The 24,851-nt window shown below is 38.3% G+C and overlaps 1 protein-coding gene across 1 annotated transcript in view; it reads left to right on the top strand.

The window, feature by feature from the left end:
• Positions 1-22,779, top strand: part of MLLT3 (myeloid/lymphoid or mixed-lineage leukemia (trithorax homolog, Drosophila); translocated to, 3) — a gene marked incomplete at its 5' end in the record, with an annotated part of 49,618 nt that extends 26,839 nt beyond the window's left edge. Inside the window, 6 exons of the mRNA XM_010016768.1 lie at positions 5,809-5,884; positions 10,704-10,836; positions 12,371-12,470; positions 14,846-14,917; positions 16,210-16,281; positions 22,648-22,779. Of these exons, the coding sequence (XP_010015070.1) occupies positions 5,809-5,884; positions 10,704-10,836; positions 12,371-12,470; positions 14,846-14,917; positions 16,210-16,281; positions 22,648-22,779 (585 nt within the window). The remainder of the gene's footprint in view (positions 1-5,808; positions 5,885-10,703; positions 10,837-12,370; positions 12,471-14,845; positions 14,918-16,209; positions 16,282-22,647) is intronic.
• Between the last annotated feature and the right edge of the window lie 2,072 nt (positions 22,780-24,851).

Here is a 24,851-nt window from a genome sequence, read left to right as displayed (position 1 = left end):
AACTCATAGGTGTTTGTGCCTGTGTGTGTCACTGTTCTTCCAGTCTTGAAATGCACGTATAACCCTGGTACAGGGAATAAATGAAAGCTGATGTAATCTAATGGTTCTCTTTCTTTCCCTTGGTATGGGTGCCAGTTTCCTCACAACAGCAGTCTACTCCACTGCAAAATCAGGGCAGGCAACATTTGCTGTTTAGGGAAAGCCTCATAACTAACTAATTTTAACAATAATTCCTGTGTTTGCTGAGGGTGGTCTTGTGTCAACATACTGGCAATGGAACGGTCCGTCACTTAAAGTTTAAGAAGTGTTGGTGTGAACTTGGTTTAACTCACTGGGTCATTATTCTTTGGCAGAGGACCATTAGGAGTAGATAAAATTTTGTGAGCTAAATGTTACAATTTTAATTAAGAAACAGAGCTTGTAGATGCAGTGGTTCAACTTAATTTATTTGTGCCATTTGCAGCCTTTTGATCCTTTGAACACTGTAAAACTTAAGATCAGTCAGGTTTTTAGTACATGAGATCTTAATTTAACCAATATTTTAAATAATTATTAGCCAGTATTTTTAAAAACTTCAGTTACCTGCATGACTTATTACAAACATATTACACTACACTGTAACAGTTTGCATGACATGTAGTTTAAATATAAGCAAGTATGATATTCTTATTATTTAAAGAAATTGTTCTTATCTTATGCCCCTAATTTATTACACCCAGAGTATGTTGGTGCATGGAGCTGTTCTCCTCCAGGTACAGGACTTCACATTTCTTGCTTATAAGTTCCTGTTGGCCCATTTCAACAGCCTGTCAAGGTCCCTCTGTGTGGCAGATTGACCCTCTGGCATATCTGCCACTCCTTGCAGTTTTGTGTAATCAGCCAACTTCTTTTGGTGAAGCCATGCTGACTACTTCTATGATTTTCTCATCCTTAAGTGCCTGGGAATGATTTCCAGGATTAGCTGCTGCATCACCTTCTGAGGGATCAAGGTAAGTATCCTGAAGTACCGCAAGTCCTACTTTATGCCCTTCTTGAAGACAGAAGGGACATTTCCTTCCCTCAGATATTTGGGCACTTTTTCCAGTCACCATGATCAATTGAAGATTATTGAAAGTGGCCTTGCAGTGACATCTGCCAGCATCCCATCAAAGCCGATGGACTTGCTCAGGTGGCAGATAGAGAGTCCACTTAATTAGCAAATCACTTCATCTCCATCAATAATATGAAATTTTTGTTTAAAATTACTGTAATTAAGGCAGTTAACTGTATCAATACCTTAGGTCACATTTCTACCAAATGACTGTCTTTGCTTCTCCTTAAAAATCAATAATGTGGAATTTCCTGTTTAAATTTTACATCTCCTTGATCTTCTCTAAATAATTGTTTTGTTTCTTAAATGTTGTAGTTATGAATAAATATTTCCATTTCTACAAGAAAGTAATTCTACTTCCCACTTCATAGCTCTGTTCTTCAGTCTTAAAAAAAAAAAAAAGCAGCACTGACTTTTGTGGATAGTTAAAAAGAAGTGTAAACCTGCCTTGGAGGTTGGTTGCTAGTGTAGCAGTTTGACAGGAGATGTGGTGATACAGAATTTGGGCTGGGTGCAGACACTTCGTGGTGTCCTGGACTCTCCCCTTGGCAGCGGTAGGTGTGTGTACTTGGTAGATGAGGCGGGGCTGTTCTGTCCTTTGAGCTACAGATGGGTTGGATTACTCTGCTAAAGGCTGAGGCAGTGGTCAGTGACAGTGCGCTTAAGAGGCTGTGGAAGTTGTGAGTACAGGTGTCCTGTTGGAGAAAAAGTTTTGTCCTGGGAAACATATTTCTCCTCCCTGTGAAGCTAACTTCAGACAAAGTGGGAGTAATACTCAGCTCTAAGCAGTTTTAAGTGGATAGACTTTTCAGTATGTATGGCACAGGGAAACGTAAATCTTCAGACTATCGTGCATAAAAATAGGAAATACATAATATGGCTGATATGAAATAGGATATTACTATACCATTTAAATTTTATTTCAGGAAACAATATGTGAGCTTCCTTTAAAAACTCTTCAGGGGAAGGCAAGAAAAGCCATTCTCACCCACATACAGATGTTTTCTATTTTTAAATCTAAATAAGGAGCTTGAAATGAGGGGGTTTATTTTTAGAAGAAGTTGTTTGAATCCAGACAACCATGAAATATTACAAAGCCAGCACTATTATATCCTGTGTCATGAACAGGTGAGTTTGCCTGAAAATTATTTGCAGCTCAAGAGTAAGTTGTACTCTTGTACTACTTGTAAAAACAGACAAGTTTGGGAATGACAGAAGCCAAGTGATTTGGAACTGTTGAGACAGGTCCATTTTCAGGGAAAACTTGAGCCAAAGAAGAGTCCCTTTTCTTGTCAAGCAGTTCAAAGCACAGAATCCTACAACCAGGCCTAATAAAGAAGTCCATGTTTCCAGTGCATAAGTGTGAGAGCAGTAAAATTGCTTAGACTGTCTAAGAATGCAGCGAATCATATTGGGTCATTATCACTTGCTACAAATACCTGAGAGGGGGTTGTAATAAGGTGGGTCTTGGTCTTTTCTCCCAGTTAACACATGATAGGAAAAGAGGAAATGGCATCAAGTTGCACCAGCGGAAGTTCAGATTGGATATTAGGAAAAATTTCTCCATGGAGAGGGTTGTCAAGCATTGGAACTGGCTGCCCAGGGAAGTGGTTGAGTGACCATCCCTGGAGGTATTTAAAAATATGTAGATGTGGCACTTACGTAGCTTACTCATGGGCTTGGTAGCATCAGATTTACGGTTGGACTTGATGATCTTAAAGGTTTTTTTCTGACCTAAATGATTCGATGATTCTGTAGCACTAATGAACAGTTTGGATCAAATCTCTCATTAGCTTGTCTGCAGGAAGACAAAACTAGTAAACTACGAAAAGGGCATAGGAGAGAAGCTCTTTGCTGGTACTGTCTTAAGCTTTTATTGTTGTAGACACCCAGTAGCTAATTTTAGATCCATTAAAAAGAAATAAAAATCTGTTTGGTGATTAGTAACCAGTGGATAAGAGCAGAAAGCCCAAGTGAGTAAAGCCATAAATACCTAAGTCCTTGGGATAGCAGCCTGTAAAACTGTCAAAAAGCATTGCTTAAGTGACAAAAGAGAGCCTCCGGTAACTAGAAGCATCGATGCTGTCGACACTAACCCATATTTGTATATGGGAAGCCATATTTTTAGTACCTTCTAAAAAGGCAAGTCTTACCTGTTAATGATGTTCATGCTTATGTTAAAAGCAGCTCTTTCCTCTGGGTGCACTCTCATCCCAGATTTCCCATAGTCAAAAAGTTTAATTTCCAACACTTAACAATTTCAACACTTATGCTAATCTGTATTTCTTGGAATAAATTTTCAGAGAGGGCTGTTTCAGTAAATAATGTAAATTGTTTTAAAAAGCATTAAGAACCCATTTTAAAAGAGTGTAGATGATCATTTGTATTTCACTGGGACTTTCTATGATTTGGCTTCTCAAAGTGATCTTGCTAAAGCAGAGCAAAATTTTTCCAGGAGGCAGTAAAACTTTATGTGTATTCATATCCCTTCCTTCTTATCCTTTCTCAATTAGTTAATGTTGAAAGAGAATTTTGGCACGGAGGAATTCCACTGATGTTTGCATGCCTTCTAATGTGAATGAGACCAAGCCTTTTTTTTTTTTTTTTGTTTCCAGTAAACTGATTCAAAAACAAAGTAGTGAAGTTTTGATAGTGACAAATACCTCTGCACTGTGTGATTTTTACTTACCTATCCCCTACAGTTTTAGCACTTCTTCAAGTATTTTAAACTGACTATCATAGTTTTCTAGTGTTTGCTGCTTTAAGCAAATGGATTTTACAGAAGTTAAAGTTCATGGTGCAATTAATAAAGGAAAAACACAGGTAATGGAAATCTACAGAAATAGTTTTCAGCTAGTAAAAAGCAGACAGTGACAGATAAACCAGATGTTTAAGAGTAACCTGAAAGACTGAAATTAGTTTCAAGAATGGTGATGTTCTTAAAGCTTGCATTGACTCTTGTTATTATTAATCAGTGTAGTCTGTTTCATGATATCATAATTATTTTACTGCTAAAAATCTCCTATAGTTTTAGAGAAGTCCAGGTTTTTTTAAAAGAAAAAAATTTTTTTTTTTTTCAGAATTACTTGCTTTTTGAGGCAGTATAAAATGATGCTGCAGTGTCTTCCAAAAAGGTCTGATGCTGTGGTCCACTTAAGAATCTCTCAGTACTCAGAAAGGGGTTGGTTGGGTTGGGTTTTCTGCACAGGCTTGGTTCACTGTATACCCATACAGTCAGGTCCAGTGTTTGTATTTTGACTCTGTGTGTGAGATAGCTGGAGCTGGTGTTGATTTGAGGAGAGCAGATGTTAATGGTGTTTTTCTCAAGCATTCTGTTGACCAGATAGGCATCTCTCATTGTGAGGAAAGGCGGTAAGAGGCTGTAAAACTGCCTGCTCATTATGAAAGGCAACAATAGACTGATTTATGGAGAAAGAACAACTGTTAGGCTAAGGTAGCTTGTGTGCCTGAAAACTGTTTCACAGTGACTGGATATTACTGTTCTAATTTTTGAGAACCACTTGGTTCTGACTTAATTGTGGGTGGTATTGTACAGGCAAGGAGAGTCAGAAAACTTTTGTTAGCCTGGATAACTTGTCACAATAACATATTTGCATAGAATTCGAAGTGTAAGCAGGTTTTCTTCCTAATCGTAGATTTTTAGAGTGTTACTTCCTGACCTGATTTTCACCATCCCTTCTGTAAGGACACTTTTTCTTGCTTTATGTTCTCTGTTGGCATCCCCTGTGCCCATGTGTCAGATTTGTTCTTTGTCTCATGCAAGCAGATGAGTGTGCAAGTACATACCGACATCCACACACTTCAAGCCACTGAACCTATGAGAGCAAAAAAAGTGTCTGGAGATACGCAGTGTGCCAGCAAGAAGCAAGATTTCTCAGTACAACCGTCATAAGCCATAACCACTATTATGAGAAAAAAATGTAGAGATTTTATTTTTATACAAAATAATAGTTCTTTATTAGTAATTTCGTAGAATTTTGGAGAGAAATCTGTACACTTTAAGCAATAGTGGAAAAACAATGTATAGAACTGTTTGTTAAATAATGTAAACTTATTTTAACAACTCTGTTTTAAAGACCTAGTTCTCTTTTGTAATCTGTGGATTCTAGGTGATCTTCCTATGTAAGAAGGCAGTCTTTCTGGTTCAGTCACTGTTATAGTCTGTAGGGTCTTAATATATATGGAAGATGTTGAAATGAGGAGAAATTCATTATCAGCAGAATAGTTGAATTTGAATCTTCATCTTAACACTTGTTTTCAAAGGAAGAAAGAACACTGAGGTTTTTTGGCATTTAGTGTGGTCTGCACAGGTCTTTTGTTTTTCGATTCTACTACATCCTTACTAATATGGAAAATGATGCAACTGCAGTATGACGAGGACACCAGAGCCTTAGGTCTATCATAAACTCATTTAGGCTCTCATGTTGTTCAAACAAGGCACTGGGATCTTCTTAGGAAATTGGCTTTATTAAAGAAGTAGACATGATGTAATAGTGTGTACGTACGTTGAGTGCTTAGCAATTTTCACAGTGTTTGCCTCATTGACACCTGAAAAAAAGATCTTTTGAGTATTTTCTGTTGCATAGTTCTTTATTTTTTCTTGACACCATGCTTTAGGCGGTAACTACCAATAAGAGTTTAAGGCAAAAGTGTTTCTTACAATGTTATTTATTTTCTTCTTCATTTTTTCTTTTAAGTCTGAACAGCCCAGTCCTGCCAGTTCCAGCTCCAGTTCCAGCTCCAGTTTTACTCCATCGCAAACCAGCAAACAAGGTACCAACAAAGGCAAAGAAATTGAAATAAATGTGAAGGGGCCAATAAAAACAGAACTAGTGGCATATCATTACCACTCTTCTGCTGTCTTTCACAGCCTGAACTGCCCACAGTTTTGCGTTTGAGGCTTTTCCTCGGGTGGGTTTCCGATGCTCCTGTAAGGGCAACACAAAGGGAGAAAATGTGTATCTGAGGAACGGGTGGTGAAGAGTATTTGTTTTGGAGCTCTAAATACAAGCCAGCCACTTAACAGCTGCTAAACTCAAAAGGTCTTCTGGTTCTGAGGTTGTCCTTTTGCAGGGTTAGGTAGCATGGCGCCTAGCTCCATCTGAAGCCCTGCTCAGGAAGGTGTAGTTTCCCACGGGACACCCAAGCATGAGTGCCTGTGGATCATGCCATTTCAAATGGCCATGATCTTCGAATACGTGCTATTAGAAAGTTTTAAGAGCATACAGTATTTATTCTACATACATGTTGGGGGAAGATGATGGTTGGACTTAAAATTGACTTTAAATTTGCATTCTGGCTAATAGTTACTGTTTACTTGGAACTCTGTAAGGAAATGTATTTTTCTTCCCAGAGAACTTGCCAAGACAGGTTTTCTGTAAATAAATTGAGACTAAATCTACATGATCTGTTAAACTACTTAGTTCCTGCTTAGCCTTTTTCCTGGGGTTATAACATTCTTAATCAGCTTTTGCTTTGTTCTTTGGATCAGGAGCATTAAAAAAGCAGCTTTTGACTAATTAAAATTGTGTTTGTTTTATCCATTAGTATTCCTCAGTGGTAGATTTGATTTAAGGTTATGACAAGTGCATCAGGCAGACTGTTTTTAAATAGACCTAGATATGGTGTATATCTGTGTATATCTGTCCTACTGCCTTTCTGTAGGTGACTGGTACTGGTTTTCTAATGTGTTCTGGCAGCGTTACTCCACATGAAAGAAAGCAAGAGCTGAAGTGGACCGTGGTTGGCTGGCTTCAGGCATTTGATTTTTACCTAAGGCTGAACAGAACCCCTTCTTGCTGAAACCCCATTTTTGCTCTCATGAAAACCTCATTATTCATGTAGGTCCATTAGAAGCCAAAAGATTTGGACACCCATTCCTGTATGTCTTGTCTTACGTTCAGCAGAAACCTGTTGATGTGATATTTTCTTCTGATCAAACTGGATCCATCCATCTCTTCTGGGTCATATATAAGATATCACAGACTGTCAGGTTTTTGAACCTTCTCAAGAACAGATAGGAGATTTTTCCTGTGATGTGAACAACTGCGAAAGTGCAAGTGATATATACATACCCTCTTTCTTGCCACAGTAAATAGCGATTACTGCTTCTTTCTGGGAGTTCCAGTTAACTAAATGCCTTTGCTGCCCAGCCAATACATTTCTGTATCAAAGAGATGCAGCACCAAGCATACACTGGCGTGTTCACACTGTGTTGTGCTCTGGTCAGAACCCATGCTTTTTTCTCTAACTAGAAGTTACTTGCCAGGGCAGTTGCTCTTTTTCCATTGCCTTCAAACTCCAGTGCTTACTCAAGTGTCAGAAAACCGCAGCATGAACTTTTCTCACCTCTTTTTGCATAAGCAGTGAGATAACTTAAGGTTCTTTAAGCTCTTCTGCCGCTGAGGCTTACTCTGATACTTCTCTGTTTCCTTACGAAGAACACTAGCTTTTGAGCAGCTTCTACTTTTCAGTTTCTCCATAACTAATCTGACCCTCTAGGAGACAACAACTTTTCAAAATTCCATGACAACCTTTTTAAGGGTTTGAGGTGTTAGCAAGGAGCAGAAGATGAATAGTGACATTGCTATCTGTGCTAGAAATGAAAGACCTATAAATTAAAGCTTTGCTAATTTTTAGGAAAATTTAGTGCAAAAGTTAGCTAGGTGGGTACAGAATGCCTCTTCAGTCCCAGATGTAGTCCTACACTAAATGAAAACAGCTGAGTAAGAGGTTGTTCAGTGACAGTGGGGCTGTTAGTGATGGGTGTGTATCAGGAGTCCAAGTTCCTTTTCCTCCAAGAAAGAGGAATAGGTCTGTTGGCAGCTTGGGACAGGACTGTCTGATTGTCCCAGAACACAGGAAGGGTAGTATCAGGGGATAACGTGGCCCTCTGCTATACTTGGGGGAGGGACATGGGCAAGAATAATGAGTTAGCTTAAGGTTGGGAGAGCAGGATTTTGTAGGGATCGTGAGGAATGTGTGCTGGTTTTCTTCCTGCTTCCAGTTAGAGATGAAATAGAAAGTGATGTTTCAGGGGACTGTAGTGGTAGGACAAGGGGGAATGGCTTTAAACTTAAACAGGGGAACTTTAGGTTAGATATAAGGAAGAAGTTCTTCACAGTGAGGGTGGTGAGGCACTGGAATACGTTGCCCAAGGAAGTTGTGAATGCTCCAACCCTGGAGGTGTTCAAGGCCAGGCTGGACAGAGCCTTGGGTGACATGGTTTAGTGTGTGGTGTCCCTGCTCATGGCAGGGGAGTTGGAACTAGATGATCTTAAGGTCCTTTCCAACCCTAACTATTCTATGATTCCATGATTCTATGTTGCAGAGTTACCTGATGGTGCTTTACCTAAGATCAGCTATTCATCTGTCATACTAATTTCAGTACAAAATCAGGTTTTGGTTTATTATTTTACCTTTTCTTCCAGTAACCTTTTCCTCTTCTCTTTCATAAAGATTATGATGATGCTTTCCTTTCATCTGTCGTTTAGCAAGTCTTTTCTATCATTTTCTTCCTCCTGTACATTGTGGAGATGATATGAATGCATTCTCAGAAACTGTTCTTGGCCTGTGGAGTAAAGTGAGACTCCTCTGCTCTCAGTGCAGACAAAAATTACTGTGTTCAGAAGGACTTTGGTTGTTTCTAGTGTCTTTGCCCAGTAGCCCTTTCTAGGCTAAGCCTAGCCTGTAGAAATACCGTTGTGGGTCTACCCTTTTATCTCTGTTTAAACATGGAAACCTTCCTATAATTATAATTTCTCTTTCCTAATCCTTCACCTCAATTCATTTAGTTCCCTATGCCATGTCTCTCATTCACCCATCTCAGCAGTCAAGCCAGCCAATTAGAACATTTTCTGAAAGATCAAAATGGGCAAATTCTTCCTTCATCCCTGTGACGGTGCTGCTGCAAATGCCCTCTTTTCTCTCTTTTAAATTAAATGTTTATTACTGCTCCTATTAAAAGGCAAGGAAGGAATCCTTTCCCTCTTTTAAGGGTCAGATGATTAGATATTAAGTCACAGTAAAAGTTACCATTTGGGAATAGCTGAGCGTTGTCTGCCTGAGACCTAGTCAGGAACAGAAAATGGAACACAGATCAGCTTGCTTCTGCAGATCAGTGGTGGTTCCTTGGACAAAAAGCACTTCAGTACAGCTCCCCTTTCCTTGTTGCCTGTACAAGTGTCTAGTCCACCAGGAATTTGCCCATCAGCACCATCTGGGGTTCCTCCCAGCCAACCTTTGTGTGTAGAAACAGCGAAAAGAAACCATTGAGCTGAACCTACCCGAACTGTGCCAATTTATGAAAGTTCTAGTGCAAAGCGGTAAATCATTCTCAACATCAGTTTTGAAGTCACTTCAACAACGCCTGTGGCTTGAGCCTTGCCAGGTCAGGAATAATCCATAAAGCTGTTTCTTACATGAAGGGAACACCCTTCTGTTAGGAGGATGACCCTGACAGGCAGAGGTCTATCTTCTCTTCTGGAAGTGATCAGGAATGATGGTACTTGACTGTGTTGCCCCAACAACTAAGAAAAGAGTTGTAAGCTTCATCTCCTATTGAAGGATGCACTGAAGCTCACTTGATTCACATTAGTACTCTGTGTTTCCTGAAGAAATTACAGAACTGTAATGATAATTGATGTTCCCGCAGCCATCACCATTGCTTTTACTTGCTGCTTTGTGTCTCACATGGGCTGCATTTCAGAGCTAAATGCCCTGTGGCATCAGTCTTGCTTTCTTCCTTCTTCTGAACTGCTCTTGTCCATTCTTATTTCAAGCAGCTGTAGTTTTACATTTCCCAGATACATTAAGCATATTCTCTTTCTGTAATTGTCTTTTACAGCAAAATAAATGGAATAAAATCATAACAAAACCCCAAACTGAGTTTAATGAAGTTTATGAGCAAGTCCAGCTTTGTACCTTCTCTTAATTCAGGAAAAGAGATAGGATGGTGTTCTCTGGGATTGATGCACTTTTTACATACGAACATTGGCAAAGTGTTTGCCTGCCCTGAAACTGACGCTTGAAATAAAGGTTGCAGCTGAAGTCAGATACATAAAAAACCAAGTTGAATACTGCCTTGTCCAGTACCAGTCAGAACAATTTGTTAGACTCTGTTTCTCAGTACATGTATTAACTTAGTAAGTGTACTATTACTGATGGGTATGTCCCTGTAGATCTTTGCTTGCATATCATATCATTTGAAAAGACAAAAAATGCTAAAATGCAGCAGTGCAAAAGAATCTTGCTTCTAATAATAGTCAATTCCTCCTGGCATGACAGTATTTTACTTACTTTAGCTGTGGTCCTGGGGGCCAAATGCGCAAACACTTGAACATATGAGTCACTTCACTGTCATGAGTAAGTATGTTGAAGCTGACTTTAGAGTTGCTCATGTGAGTAAGTGCTTCATGGATAAGTCCCTACAGCATAAGCCACCAGTGCATTACTTAATTTGTTTAAGGTTAAAGATTGTCCCCTCCGAACACTATGTGGGGAAGGTAGTTTTCTGTCATCTGCAAAACTGGGTCAATTGCCTGGAATGCTGAAAGCTGAACTTGATTTATGTATTTTGTTTCTGTAGTTTCAGGTCCATTGAGGTCTATAATGAAAGATCTGCATTCAGATGATAATGAAGATGAATCCGATGAAGCAGATGAGAATGACAATGATTCTGAGTTTGAACGACCTGTAAATACCCGAGGAGGAAGCAGGAGTCGAAGGTGAGTGTCTTATGATTGCAAGTAGCCTGGTGGCCATGACATTGTACTTGTTAGTAATGAGGTGAGGTCTTAAGATTTCAGAGAGCACGGAGTAGCAAATGGGCAGAGAATTCAGACTCTCTTTTTAAAGTGTATGCATGTAAAATTGCCTCTTCTAAAAGCTAACAGAATTAGCCATTCCCAGTACAAACTATTTCTGTCCTAATCCATGTGGTTATGATGGTCCTCATTCATTTGACTTTCCTTGATTCATGCCATTGTGACTTAAGAGGAGTAGTTATAATTACCCTCTGGCATAAATTACTTTCTGGCATAAATGAGATAAAATTAAGCACTTTAATTGCCAGATGAGCTATTCTGTACATGGTATCTCATTTTCAAGATCTCTCTGCTTACCAGTTTCAGATTAGGTTGTTAAATTAGATCAGAATCAATGAAATTTGAATTTTAAGTAATTTCTGCACTGCATGCAGTATGTAATGTTTAAAAGTGCAGGTAGAAGGTAAAGCAGGCATCTGTCACAGAAATGACTTCTTGAAAAAAGCTTCTGCATCCTTGCAGCAACCTTACAAAAGTGTTCCAAAAACCCTTTATTCCTTGGGCAGCTTGAAGCGTCATCTGAATGTTGTTGAAGATTATGGAAAATATGAAGGTCTCTCGAACCTTTTCATGGTGGGTTTTTTGTCTGAGCCACAGGGTTTGGCTGTGAATGCGCCCGATCTGAGTGCCAGTGTCAGCTACTGCTTAAATGGGAAAATGATAGGAAAATATTAACGAATGTCAGCTTGCTTCCTGGTACGCATTAGCAGCTAGAATCAAGGACAAGACAAACAAGATGACTGGCAGTTTGAGAATTTGTGTCAGTGATTGTAAGGATTGTCTCAAACTTGACTTTTCTCCAAGTGTGGAGATTTTGTTTCAGGTTTTTAAAGAAAACTTAAGTCTAATATTTCTCTTCTTTTTATTTCAAGTAACTTTTTTTTCCCCCAATAAATAAATATTCCCTGTTGTTCCTAAGTAAATGAAGGGTGAGACTGACAAGGAGCTAAGCATTTCTGTGTGACCTCTCCTGCAATACTAAGTATTTAAATTTTAAAGAGAGTGCTTTTTATGATGAGAAACAGGGAACTTTTCAATGAAACACTTGTCCAAGTAGGAACTACAACTGTTTAAAAGCTTTTAGAAAAGCAAAAAAGTATCTCCTTCCACAGGGCTATGAACCAAGATATGGACTTACTCCAGGAATGTTTGGAACAGCAGTTTAATGCTCTAAATATTTAACTGTTTCTGTAATGCTAGCTGCTGTTAACTGACATGTCATCTTAGCCAAGTGCAGGCAGACACCCTTGCTCTTCGTGCTACACAGAGCTTTTTTTCAGACTGTGGCCCTGGTTGGATGCCTCTCTTCCACATGACCTTGATTAATGATGGCTTGCTTAGTGAGGGGTCATTCTTAGTGTCCTACCTCAAAGTACAAGCTCAGTTAACAGCCCTTTGTCCAGAGGTGTAATGTCTTGGCTCTATTTTTCCATAGGGTTAGTCTGAGTGATGGCAGTGACAGTGACAGCAGTTCAGCTTCCTCACCACTACGTCATGAACCAGCACCACCTTTACTAAAAACCACCAATAACCAGGTAAAGTCAGGATTTGTAAATGCAGTTCTGGGGAGCTGATAATTACATTCTGATTGCTTCAGTGCAGTTACTTAGTCTGTAAATTGACGTAAGAGCTTTTTGGGTTTGGTGATTTTGGTTGTTGTTTTTTGTTTTGTTGTTTTTTTTTTTTCAGGAGAAGCATTTGGTCTATCAAATACTGTACAGCAAAGTAGTGTTTTCATCGGTATTTTAAGACATGTCCTTTCTGTATGAATTAGTTTTGTAAGGTAAACAGTACAAACTGCCTTTACAGCATCAGTTGTACAATTTACAAGCTTGGGTTTTTATTAGCAGTGATGTGAACATAGTTCACATCAATAGGCTTATACTCAGGAGTTCATTCATTCTTCTCTTCCCCTCTCTTCCACCAATGTTTATCTAGAAGGTACAGTATTTTGTAGTTCACTAGAAGACAATGGTAGTTTTTACTTTACTATCAGAGTGAGTCTCAATGTCAGCACCCTAATCAGTTGCATCTTTCATGTTTCTTTCCCCTTTGGTGATCTAGTAGGTCTGCCTGTGCATTTAAATACTACACATAGTAGCACTGTGCCAGCTAAAGTTGAATGTTGCATACCTTCCTCCATTTTTGTACTTAAGCTGAATTTTGTAATTGAACTGGAAATCAGAAATTTAGGGAAGGATTATGAGAATTCAAATCATATAGACTAGCCATATTTGAAGTCTCTGCTTGGTAACATAATGCTACTTGTCAGAATGATAATTTTCACTGATGAAATCAGGCTTGTGTTGACTAAGTCTGTTCATAGAACTAAAAAGTTGTACAAGATTTCTTTTAGCTTCCTCAGATTTGATTAGTGTGTGCCTCATTTTAACAAGAGAGCTTAAGGTGTTAGATTTTCACTACACATCAGGAGCACTGTCAGGAAGCAGCTTTTTCAAGTATGCTGTCTCGTTGCTAAGGTTCTATTTGAAACCAAGAATTTTCTTCTTTTAAAAACAAGGAAATCAACTAAAAGTTACTGGATCCATGCCTTGAGCTATAGGTTTGGGGTTTTTTGTTGGTTTGGTTTTTGGTTTTTTTTTTAAAGAAGACTCTTTCCTCCTCTTTCTTTTTCTTGCTACACGTTAGTATATCCAGGGAGTATTGAACTGAAGAAATGTAATTTTTCTTTGGAAAAGTGTGTTTTGCTTTCTGGCCATGCGTCACTCTTGGCTAAGTAAATCTTTACATAAGGTTAGCTCGGATCTGCAGTCTCTTTCTCTATGTAGGGATATAGCTGCCTTCCTGCTGTATTCTTATGGTGCTGGTCACCCTGGGGAACATATATGCAAGTTTAGTCATTTATACCAAGGGAAGTAGAAATGAGAGGGAACTCACAGAAAACTGTCAGTGAGGCTTTTTGCAAGTCTGGGACACTTGCTTTTACAGGCCATATTTCCTCGTTTGTTTGCTGTGTTTTGTCATGTGTTGTGACTGTCCAGTGTGGTTTTGGAGATAATCATGCTGGTGTTGTTAGTCTTATGTACAGTGAAATGTGAAACAAAGTTGCCCATCATCTGTGATCATTTCTTTTCCTTTGATGATCATATTCCAGGTTAGGAATAACATTGTGATTTACTCATATTTTTTAACTCTACTTTTAACTTTAAAAAATATGCTGTGTGGGAAGAACAATCAACAGTTTTGTTTTCCCTAAATATTCCTCACTTTAGTTCTAAAATTTAATTAAATTTCAATTTAAGCATTGCTTTCTGCTGCTTGTTGACATGTTCTTCTTGACTGTGGTTCAGTGCTGGATGAAGGATTCTTGGTTTGCATATGTGGTAGCAAATGGCCAAGGAGGGTACCGTATGAGTGCAAGAGAGACTACCATTGAACACTTTTTATCAGTTAGAAATCATGCGGTCATTTCAAAGGCTGTGTTTCAAAATCTCTGTTGTAGAAGAAAAGAGGCAGTGCTGGGGGGGAGGGGGAAGGGAACAGTAAAAATATACTGACCATTAATTGAAAGGCACTGGAAAGTCCCTCAGCATCATTCCATATCTGCAAAATCAGACCTCTTATCCTACCAGTATGCAAAAGATACAAAAAAGTGTTGAGGAGGCTTTAAATGACATGAAACTAATTCTAATTCTTTTAAGGATTGATAACATTGTTATCGTTTCACTCCAGCAAATCATAATTTTCTATTGTAAGCTGCTTTTTTTTTTTTTCTGAAAAATATGAGCAGGTTGTATGGATTAAAGAATGAAAAGCTTAGTTTTGAGGTTTGATTACATTTTCTCCAGAAAGATATATTATTTGCGTTATTAACTGATGGCAGAATTTTTCATATGTAACTGTATCCAATGATGCATTGAAATATTACAGCATTTTCTTTCTTTTCCAGATTTTAGAAGTGAAAAGTCCAATAAAGCAAAACAAATCTGATAAACAAATAAAGAATGGGGATTGTGATAAGGTAAATGGGAATGAGGTAACAGTAAGTTAGTCCAGAATGTGATACTAGTGTATTTACTAAACACCAACCTTTGTTACAAAATAAAAATCTTAGTAATCAGTACATTTTTGCTTTGGGCTCCCTTACGTGCAGATCTTTGTCTTTTTTTTTTTTTCTCTGTAATTCTTTCTTCTTTATGCTATTTTGAAAGTATTTTTCACCTCTTCAGTACATGTGGTGATTTGGCAAATGTCGCCACGTGGGAATCTGCTGCCTATTATTTATCTGCTCTCCACCATAACTTTGCATTGTGCTTCACAGTGAAGTTTTTGAAGAGGAGAATTCACAGCTGTATTCTTAGCCAATAATTCAATCAATGAAAAAAAAAAGGATATATTTTCCATATAGTTTATGAAAGCTGTGCATTAGGAAGTGGCAGTGTGATTAAGCAAATTAGCTAGAAGTACATGAAGCAAGATTTACCATTTCACACTGAGAAAGACCATTTTGTTTAAGATCATTTCAGCAGGCCATAGGTAGGAGCTCTAGGTCCTTGTGAGTGAATGTAGCACAATTTCCCAGTGTGGATGAGTTCCTCTGAAGGTTCCTATTTTACAGGTATTGGTGTCAACTTTGTGATAACATGTGGCAAGGAACAAAAGGTTCAATGTCCATTGCTATATTTTCAGTGATGTGATCCATACACTTTTTGGTTTCTTAAGCTGGGTGCCATATCTCTCTCTGCTTAAAAGAAAACAAGGTTTCTTAAGGCTCAGGCTGAAGGAGAAGGTTGATAACTGGGTGGAGAGGTGGGACATACTTGGCAACCCAGGAAGGAGGACAGTGGAATTTGCCATTGAATTAATCTTGCTTGATATTTCTCCCCTTATGTCTTCTTGTTGACACAGAAAATTAATTACATAGTTTTAGAGAAGAAGAGGTATTTAACTGTAAGCCTTTTGTGTTTGGGTTTTATGTGGAAAGGTGAGAGATCTTTTTTAAAGGTGCTGTTTTAGCATCCCCAGTCTGTTTGACACTTTTTGCCACAGCTGAGATACAGGCATTATCTTCTACAGCAAAGGACTGCATAATAAGATTTTCATTGTCCTGAAGTGTCTAAGCAAACCTGTAAAAACTTACATTTGGGTTGCGTTACGCTAGAGTAAGCCAGCCTACTAAACATGAAAATTTAGCTCTAAGAAGATTCAAAATGAAATTTCCACTTGTACTGTTTTTGAAGACATCTGAAGTTTTTGAAATACATAGCTATGACTTAATTAACAAGTTGTTTATGGGGGGGGGTTTGTTTCTAGGCATATCTTGATGAACTAGTAGAGCTCCACAGAAGATTAATGACTTTGAGAGAGAGACATGTACTGCAGCAGGTGAGAAGCTCTCTTCCGCAATATCACAGTGTACTCGTTGAAGTTGTGAAGTCACATTGTATTTTTTTGCCTTCATCTAAAATTCCATTCAAGCCTTTATAACCCATATGCAGCCCATTACCACTTTGAGTGCAGCTTAGAGAATTTTTACACATACTTTAAATTGCGTTGTCACACTACATAACAAATATAAAAAAAGTGCCCGAGCTAAAGCTTTCACCAGTTCATTGTTACATCTCAACATACTGTATCAATAATTACGAAGACAAGATTGGAGAATAGGTACAGCTATGCACCCTGACTTGAAAAAAATATTATTGCTTTTTCCTGAAAGTGACCATCATTTTCTCACAAATAAGATGTTTTTTGTGGCAAACGGAAAACATGGAATTTAAAGCAAAACTCTTTTTGGGGAAAACCACAATGTATTCATTGAGTCTTCTGAAGTCATGGAACAAGTAAAATATGAAAAAGTGCAAACTTAAGAAAGCTCCAAATTTATTGAAAAGTTATGCAATAGTAAGAACAAAATACTATTCTTTGGGCACCATGGTCAGGTGCTGTTGTATTACAAACTGAAGATTAAACAATAAGCACTGTTAAGAAAGGAGATGCAATTGTATCACAGATGGTTTTATTACATTTAGTGCAATTATGTGGCAGTTGTGGACATGTTGTGAAAAGGGAAATATTTACCACTTCTAAGTGATTGCACTCCTCAAATTTCTCAGCACTTGGATAAGTGTAGTAAAAATATTTTGTATGCCACAGCCTTAATCTGTTTATTAGTTCAGGCTCAATATTGGGGGTAAAGGTGAAAAAACAATTGAAAGGTCAGTGAAAAGGAAGACCCTGGTTAAGGATATTCTTACTTAAAGAGGGATAGTGGTAGCTTTATTAGATTTCATAAGTTACAATACACAATGATGCATTTTTATGTACATAGGGAAATTACTGTGCAGGATAAAAGGAGGAATTGCAACACCCTATCCACTTCACATTATTGATTAATTCTTAGACAGGTCACATAAAAATTGAATCTGTAAAAGCCACTATATTTTAAGTTCACACCCTAGCACCTAGCTAGGACGTGCTTCCCCAGCACTTACTTCCCCATTTATCCAAGGCACAGCTTTCGAATGGTTTTATCTCTGGTAGTCCTCTGTACTCAGTATTACACAGTTACCAGCCATCAGTAGAGAACTGCACCACTGTCCTAGCCTGCACTATCCAGCCATAAATTCAGCTTTCACTGGGGCTATATCAACAGAGCACAGGGCTTAGGTGGCTTCATGTGAAATTTTTGAAAACACCTTTTCAACCTCTTATGCAAAGCAAAGATCAAAAAAAAAAAAATAAAGGGAAAACGTCACTTCCACCCCCTACCCCCACCCCCCCCCCCCACCCCCCCCCCCCCCCCCCCCCCCCCCCCCCCCGCCAATTGTTCTGAACAGACTATGCTATCTCCATCGTTGGAGCTTTTAAAATCCTGATTGGGTAAGCCTGGAGCAGGCTGATCAGACCCTACGGCTGAGCCTGCTGTGGGCAGGGGCTAGGAGTAGCAGCCTGGTGTGTGCAGGTTGTTGACACAGCCCTAGTGAAAGCTGAATTTATGGATGGTGCAGGCTAGGATAGTGGTGCAGTTCTGTACGGATAGCTGATAACTGTAATACTGGCTACAGATGTCTTCTAGAATTCAGTGAAAGAGCCGAGATGCTTACCAGTTGTCTGTTAGACTGCACTAGCAAATGCTCTATGTTGTTATTAAATAATGCAGTTTAGTTTTAAAGACTTTAATTCCTTAATATTCTGCAATTCATTAGTTCATATGAATTTATCAATTACAGAAGTACATTCAGAATATTGAATGGATAACTTGTGGAGAATCAGTGCTTCTCTGCATTACAAATAAACTGTCATCTCAGCTTAATTGGCCTTACTGCTTTGAAGCTATGCAAGTGATGTAAATACTTCCAGTGAGCACAGAAATAAAGAGTACAAAGCTGGGAAAGTTTTTAGGAATGAATGTGAAATCTAGACCAAGAAATACAGGTACGTAGAAACTACAGGAAGTACAAAGGTCAGGAGAGCAAGGGATAAAACTCTATAAAGGTATGGTGGTTACTACATGAGAAGAGGGATTGAGTGCAAAAATATGCAACAGAAAAATGTAAATAGCTGCAAGAGTTTAAAAGGTGGTGGTGGTGAAGTGGAGTGGTGGTGGTGGTGGTGTGTGTTCCTGAGTGGTGATGTAATCTCTTTCGTTCGTGTCAGGGCAGACATGTCACGTGCCAGTCTGCTACCCGCAGACTCTTGGGGAATTTTGAATTTCTTGGGGAATGCAAGAAAATTGCAAGAGGAGGATGTAGGCACTTATCACTCAAAAGCAATGGCTTGTGAAACTTAAGCTGAGGGATGTGAAGAGGAGAGGACAGGTTTTTGCAGTCTCAGTTGCTACCAAGTCCATAGGCATGACAGCAAATAGGAACATAGCCAAGTTGGAAGTGAGAAAAATTTATCTGTTTGAGAATGTGTCTCTTTCCCAAGGGAGGCATTTCTCTTTGAGGCATTTTGTTAAAGGAAGCTGAAATAAATCTGTAAAAAGAGGGAGGAGGCAGGAGAGGTGTGATACTGAACTGCAGGTACCTGGGTATGTAGCTAAGCAATCCTGCTATAAAATGATGCTTATTTAAGAACTGACCAAGAAGGGAGAAGGTCAGTGGAAAAAAAATTTGACCAAGAAATTAGTCCTGTGAGAATCACTTGAGCAATTTTTATGTGAATATTGGGCCATGGCTAGACAGAAATTGGTCTGAAATTACATTGTAATAAGAAATCTCCCTCCCAACTCTTTCACTGTAAGGAAAGGGGTTAGGTTTTACAGTGCTGAGACTTAGGGTGTTTTTTCCTTTCTTGACTCTGATTTCCAGTGAAATAGTAGGGATAACTGAGTCTGCAATCAGATGCTAATGCTGCATGTCCCATATATTCAAATTTGGCTGGATAAAGCTAGGTTCTGAAGTCTGCATTTTCAGTGCAGATGATGTTAGTGTGACCCCTTGAAAGGCAACAAGATTTTTCGTAAGACTTTGCCTCTTATTTTGAGGTATTAGAAGTCATATCTTCAGCTGGTGAAAAAACTCCTTAAAGCTGGTACACTAGACAGCACAGGCATAAGGGAGATATTGAGAATATGCAGCACTGCTGAGAATTACATTGCTCATATCCACAAATTGCTTAACTTCAGATATCAATTATTGTCTGAGAATTTTCTGCGAGGGGCAGCTTGCAGGTCTGGAAACCACTTGGCCTAAAGCCCTCCATAAATTGAAAACTTACTTATGTCATTAGTTGCACTTTGGCTTCATGAAACAAACACACTCATCTATGATGTGCTTGTTTAAAGCCAAATAAATAGTTTTACTATGATGGATAATGATGAAACTGAGCTAGAAAGATTATATAAACAGAGATGTACATTACAGCATAAAAGCAAAGCTTACTGCAGCAGGAACAAATGGGATGTGTTTGTTCTTTGCAACTTGAGCTCTTGGAATAAAACATTTTAATGCTTTGTTTTTAATATTGTAACTGTCAGACTTTCTGGCAACTAATCTTTTATTCTTTTTCAAGTATTTTTGAATAGCATGAAGATGCATACGCTAATACTCTAAGTCACGAATTCCTTATTGACTGGCATACAGGCAGGTGTTTTTCATTGAGCTGTCTGGGTTTATCTTGATACAGTTTTGCACATCCATTAAAGCTGTTGCGGTTCATTGCAGTCTGATTTACCAGGTTGTATTTCTGTATTTACTGGCTGTAGTTCATGAAGGCTGGATGAAAGATATGTTTAAAATGTTTATATTTCCGTCGGCCTAGAGCTTAAAAGCCTAAAGCAGAACCTGATCAATAAAACTCCTTATCAATTTTTTAAAATATACTTATTTTTTTAAAAATAATAATGTTGTTTAAAAATACATGTGTTAATACCTTTATGTAATACTTGTTTCTAAAACCAGGTACTTTGCTGTGGGAGTGATGAGGAGTGGTATTCTTCCATTATAACACAAGGAAGCATTAGACAGAATTGTTCAGCTTCCTGGTCTCAGCTTCTATAAACTTCTTGTGCAGCCATTTAACAATCAGTTTTGTCCCATTTGTTGGGTTTTTTTTTTCCTCCTGTGTTAATTGCAGAACAGTAGGAGATGTAAAAGTGTTACAAGAATCTGCGAATCAACAAGTGGACAAATGAAGTTGGCAATCATAGATTAAAAATTCCCTTATGGAAAAAAAACTAAAGCCAAGAGCACAGATTTAAATGAAGTGTTAATAGCAGCCGGATTGTTCCTAAGTACTTCCAGAATTTTGGACAGCTGCAACCCAAATTAAACAGATTTTACTTTTATTTTTTTTCCAACCTGGAAAATGGAAGGTGGTTGGAAAGGGGGATTTTTACTGTAACAGGCATTTCCTCCTTATTATTTTATCTTGTTTCCATTCTGTTTCATCCACCCATGACCTATTGTCATTCTCTGCCTGACAGTAGACATGAAGTTACTTTATTTATCAACATAATCTTTTCTCCTATGGTCTAAAGAGAAAAAAACATCTGTTTATAAAATGAAATGTGGAGCAGAAAATTACTAAATATTTAGTTTAAATTAGTTTTTCAAGTTCGTGTAATCCTAACAGATTTGTTGTTTTAAGGCATGCTGTTTAATACAGCTGTATGTGAGCATATATCTATATCTCCTTCAGCTCTGGAAAAGGAACTACGCTTAGTGTAATAAAGCTCAAACAAGCAAGGAATATCTAGCAGCAGGTTTCAGTGGAGGTATATTTGGAAGCTCTACAACTAAATGGGCTTCAAATTGAAGGGTGCAAATAGGATATTGAGCCGAGCCTGGGTGCCACAGAAGGGATGGTTGGAAAGACTTGAGCAGAACAATGTTCTGTCAGTCCACGACACTACCCAGAGGCCCATTTCAGGGTGGGGTACCTTTCTGTGTGCTCCCTTGGGATGTCTGTCTCTTGACATGAAATAGCACATAGGAGATTCATAGCAGTAGTGTACTGGCACTGTTAGCCCCATCTGACAAATAATGCTTTGACTTTTCAAGATGCTGAATGGGTTTTTTAGGTAGGTGCACATCCTAGAATTCTCTGCAGTTACTTGTTACAGCAAATCAGTATTGAGTATGCCCACTGTAAAAATGTGAACTACATTTAAGACACTAAAGATATCAAAACTGCAGAAAGGCACAAGTTAAGATATGTCCTGTTGATTTCACATCATAGAACAGTTGAAGTTATTAGGGGCCTCTGGAGGTTACCTGGTCTGGCACCCCCTTGGTCAACCAAGGATACATAGAGGTGGTTGCCTAGGACCATGTCAAATGGCTTTTGAATATCTCAGAGGATGGGAACTCTACTGTCTCCCTGGGCAATCTTTGCCAGCGCTTGGTCACCTTCACAGGAAAAAAAGTGTTTCAGGGAGAACCTCCTGTGTTGCAGTTGCTGCCCACTGTCCCTGGTCCTATCGCTGGGCGCCACTGGAATGAGCCTGGCGCCATCTTCATTACACCCTCCCATCAGGCATTTGTATCCACTGATAAAATCCACCATGAGCCTTCTGTTTTCCAGGCTGAAGAATCCCAGCCATCTCAGGCTCTCCACATAGGAGAGATGGTTTAGTCCCTGTTCTTCTCAAAAACTCGTAGCAGCTCTTCTGTTTCCTGTTTGAGTGATAGCTGTGGTTATATATTAAATACTCAACAGAAGAAGTGATCTTTTGCCATTTGTACGAGTATTTCATGATTGATTTGGTTTAAAAAAAATTATTTAAGTCCATTACTCAGGAAATAACTGCTAGTATCTGAACTAACTGTTGATGTGAGAGCTCTTGAATATAATTTTTCTTTGATACGGACTAGATTCAATAAGGATTTATTTCTTTCCCTTGTTTGCAGAAAGGCTTATACCAAATATTTTCTAGAGTAACCTGCTTAGCAGCTGTGCACACAGACATGTCAGCAGAGATTTACCTTAGATTTTTAATTTGTTTGGGCCTGAGGGGGGGAAGGGAGTGCTGTGCCTTTTTTTTTTTTCTTTTTTTTTTTTTAAGAGACTTGAATTATTAACACTTAGAAATTATGCAGATTTTCTTTTAACCCAAGGAACTGTAGTCTGAACCATAGTTTGTATCAGAAAGGAAGTGAGTGGTAAGTATAATGGTTTAACCAGCAAGTCTTGGGGCAATTTGGCTTATTTTATGCCTTTCATGTGATACTTAGTGCCATATTATTAATAGGCTGAGTGGGCATGTAAAACTGCTGAAATTTTCAACTGCATCTTTCCTTTCAGATAGTAAATCTTATAGAAGAAACTGGACACTTTCATATCACAAATACAACTTTCGACTTTGATCTTTGCTCACTGGACAGAACCACAGTCCGTAAACTACAGAGTTATCTGGAAACATGTGGAACCTCCTAAGGATTCAGCATCTTTCTGCATCAAAACCTGTTCTTTAAATGACACATTCGGAATGATGCAACCAAAATGGGGGTGGGGGAACAAAACAACCCTCTTCAGCTTTATTTTTACTTAAAGCCAGTGATCATCTGTTGATAAGGGAGAAGAAATGTGACAAGACTCAGTGGACCACTCTTCTCAAGAAGAAAATGCTCCAGAAGAGTTTGCCTGGATAGCCTTGAAAAACAAACACAAAACCAAACAAAAATACTTGGTCTTAATGAATGTGTATGGTATCATGTATCTCTCTGTGGTGTTCCAGTCCACAAGATGAATGCATGTTCAACACACTGCCTTACTACGTACCTGATCTATTTATTACTGCATACGTGTATTCTAAAGTTAATGAGTCATTGAATGGTACTACCAGATGTTGCAAGTAGTGAGGTCCCATATGTGCTCTTTCGATGCAATACTATCAGAAGCATAGTAATCTTACTCGTTAAAATGCCACTTCTTGCAATCTTTCTCTAATCTCTAAAAGCACTACAATCTTGTTTCCACTTCTGCAGTTTCAGGAAACAAGATACAAACTTGGGGATCAAACAGTAATCCTGTATTTGTTGCTTCTCTGCCACAGAGGGTTGGACCACAGTCGATTGGACCGCAGGTCCTTGGTTCTATCCATTTTTTGATCTTGACCATGGTAGGAAGTGCACCAGATAGGATTACATGACTTGCTGTCTAGCCTTAGTGAATAAACCAGTAGGACTTTTAACAAAAAATATTATGTATACTGTCCTGAATCCAGCAGCTTTTGCAGCCTACATTCTTGTGTCTGTTTTAATGTTATAAAATTAAATATATATGAGTGAAGGTGTTCTGCAGGATCATTATGAAAGAAGAAATACTGGTCCTGTCTTCTAAGGAGATGTTGTAGAGAATTCTTAATTTGGAGCTATTTATTACTACGAGTTTCAGCACTCCTCTGCTGCCAGTGTGTGACTCACTTATACCGTAAAATTGTTTGCATAACTTTTTTGTTTGTTCATATAGTGTATGGTCTGCTTACTTTGTTTTGAGGTTTTGTTTCTGATTTTGTTGGGGATTTTTACAACTGCTAAATTAAAATACTTTGTTTGAAAAGAAAAATACTTTGTTTGAAAAGAAAAAAAAATTATACAGTTACATGTTGGAATAAATACTTACATGGTATATTGCATATATATGTGTGTGTGTCTATACACATGTACATGCACCTGCACATATATATACACACACACACACACACACACATATGCATAGATGCTTTTTACACTTTCCAGATTCTGGTATTTGTTCAATAACCTGCTTGTGTTTCCAGAAGGATTTCTTGTCTATAAAAATGAGTATTCTTTCATACCATCTATTATTCCTTAAAAATCAGAATCCCTGTTTATGCGTGATAAAAAGAGAGCATGTGTACTCAGTTTCACATTAAAGCTCCATGCTTTCTTGATGAAATCATCACCCTTCTCTTGGGAGTTCAAATCCCCCAATGAAAAGGGAAGACAATTTTTAAAAACACTTCTGGATGCAAAGATTTATTCAGGTTTATTAGCCTTAAAAATGTATCTTGTTTCTGGACAGGCCAGTATGTCATGTGTATGCTTATATGCCACATGTAGTCTGTATGTGTAGAGCTAAACATAGTATTTGTATGAGTTTCTGTTTCATGCACAGAGTCTGTGCAGCGCTGTAAAACTGAATTTCTGTTGGGGTTATTTCTATTCAGATGGTAAATCCTAATACTGTTTCTTTAAGTCCAAAGAAAAATTTACACTTCGCTTTTTTTGAGAGGGTGGGATACAAATTGGATGGGGAACTTTTTTCTTATTTAAAATGTTGTTTGACCACACTCTGCAGGAAGTCCTTCTCAGGCTTCCCAAGAATAAGTGTACTTTTTCAGTAATGTTATGACTCTTATTGATGATTGGCATGAAGCATACTTGAAACGTTACGTACTTCAAAGTCCATGTCTTAATGTGCAATTGGGGATGGGGAGGGGAGTGAAAGTGTAATTCTGAACTTACTTTTGACATAAAGAAGGTGGT

Source organism: Nestor notabilis, unplaced genomic scaffold (genome assembly GCF_000696875.1).
Source record: "Nestor notabilis isolate BGI_N333 unplaced genomic scaffold, ASM69687v1 scaffold6116, whole genome shotgun sequence".
Classification (NCBI taxonomy): Eukaryota; Metazoa; Chordata; class Aves; order Psittaciformes; family Psittacidae; genus Nestor; species Nestor notabilis.
The sequence above is the reverse complement of the archived record's forward strand: the minus strand, read 5'-3'. Positions and strand labels throughout refer to the sequence as shown.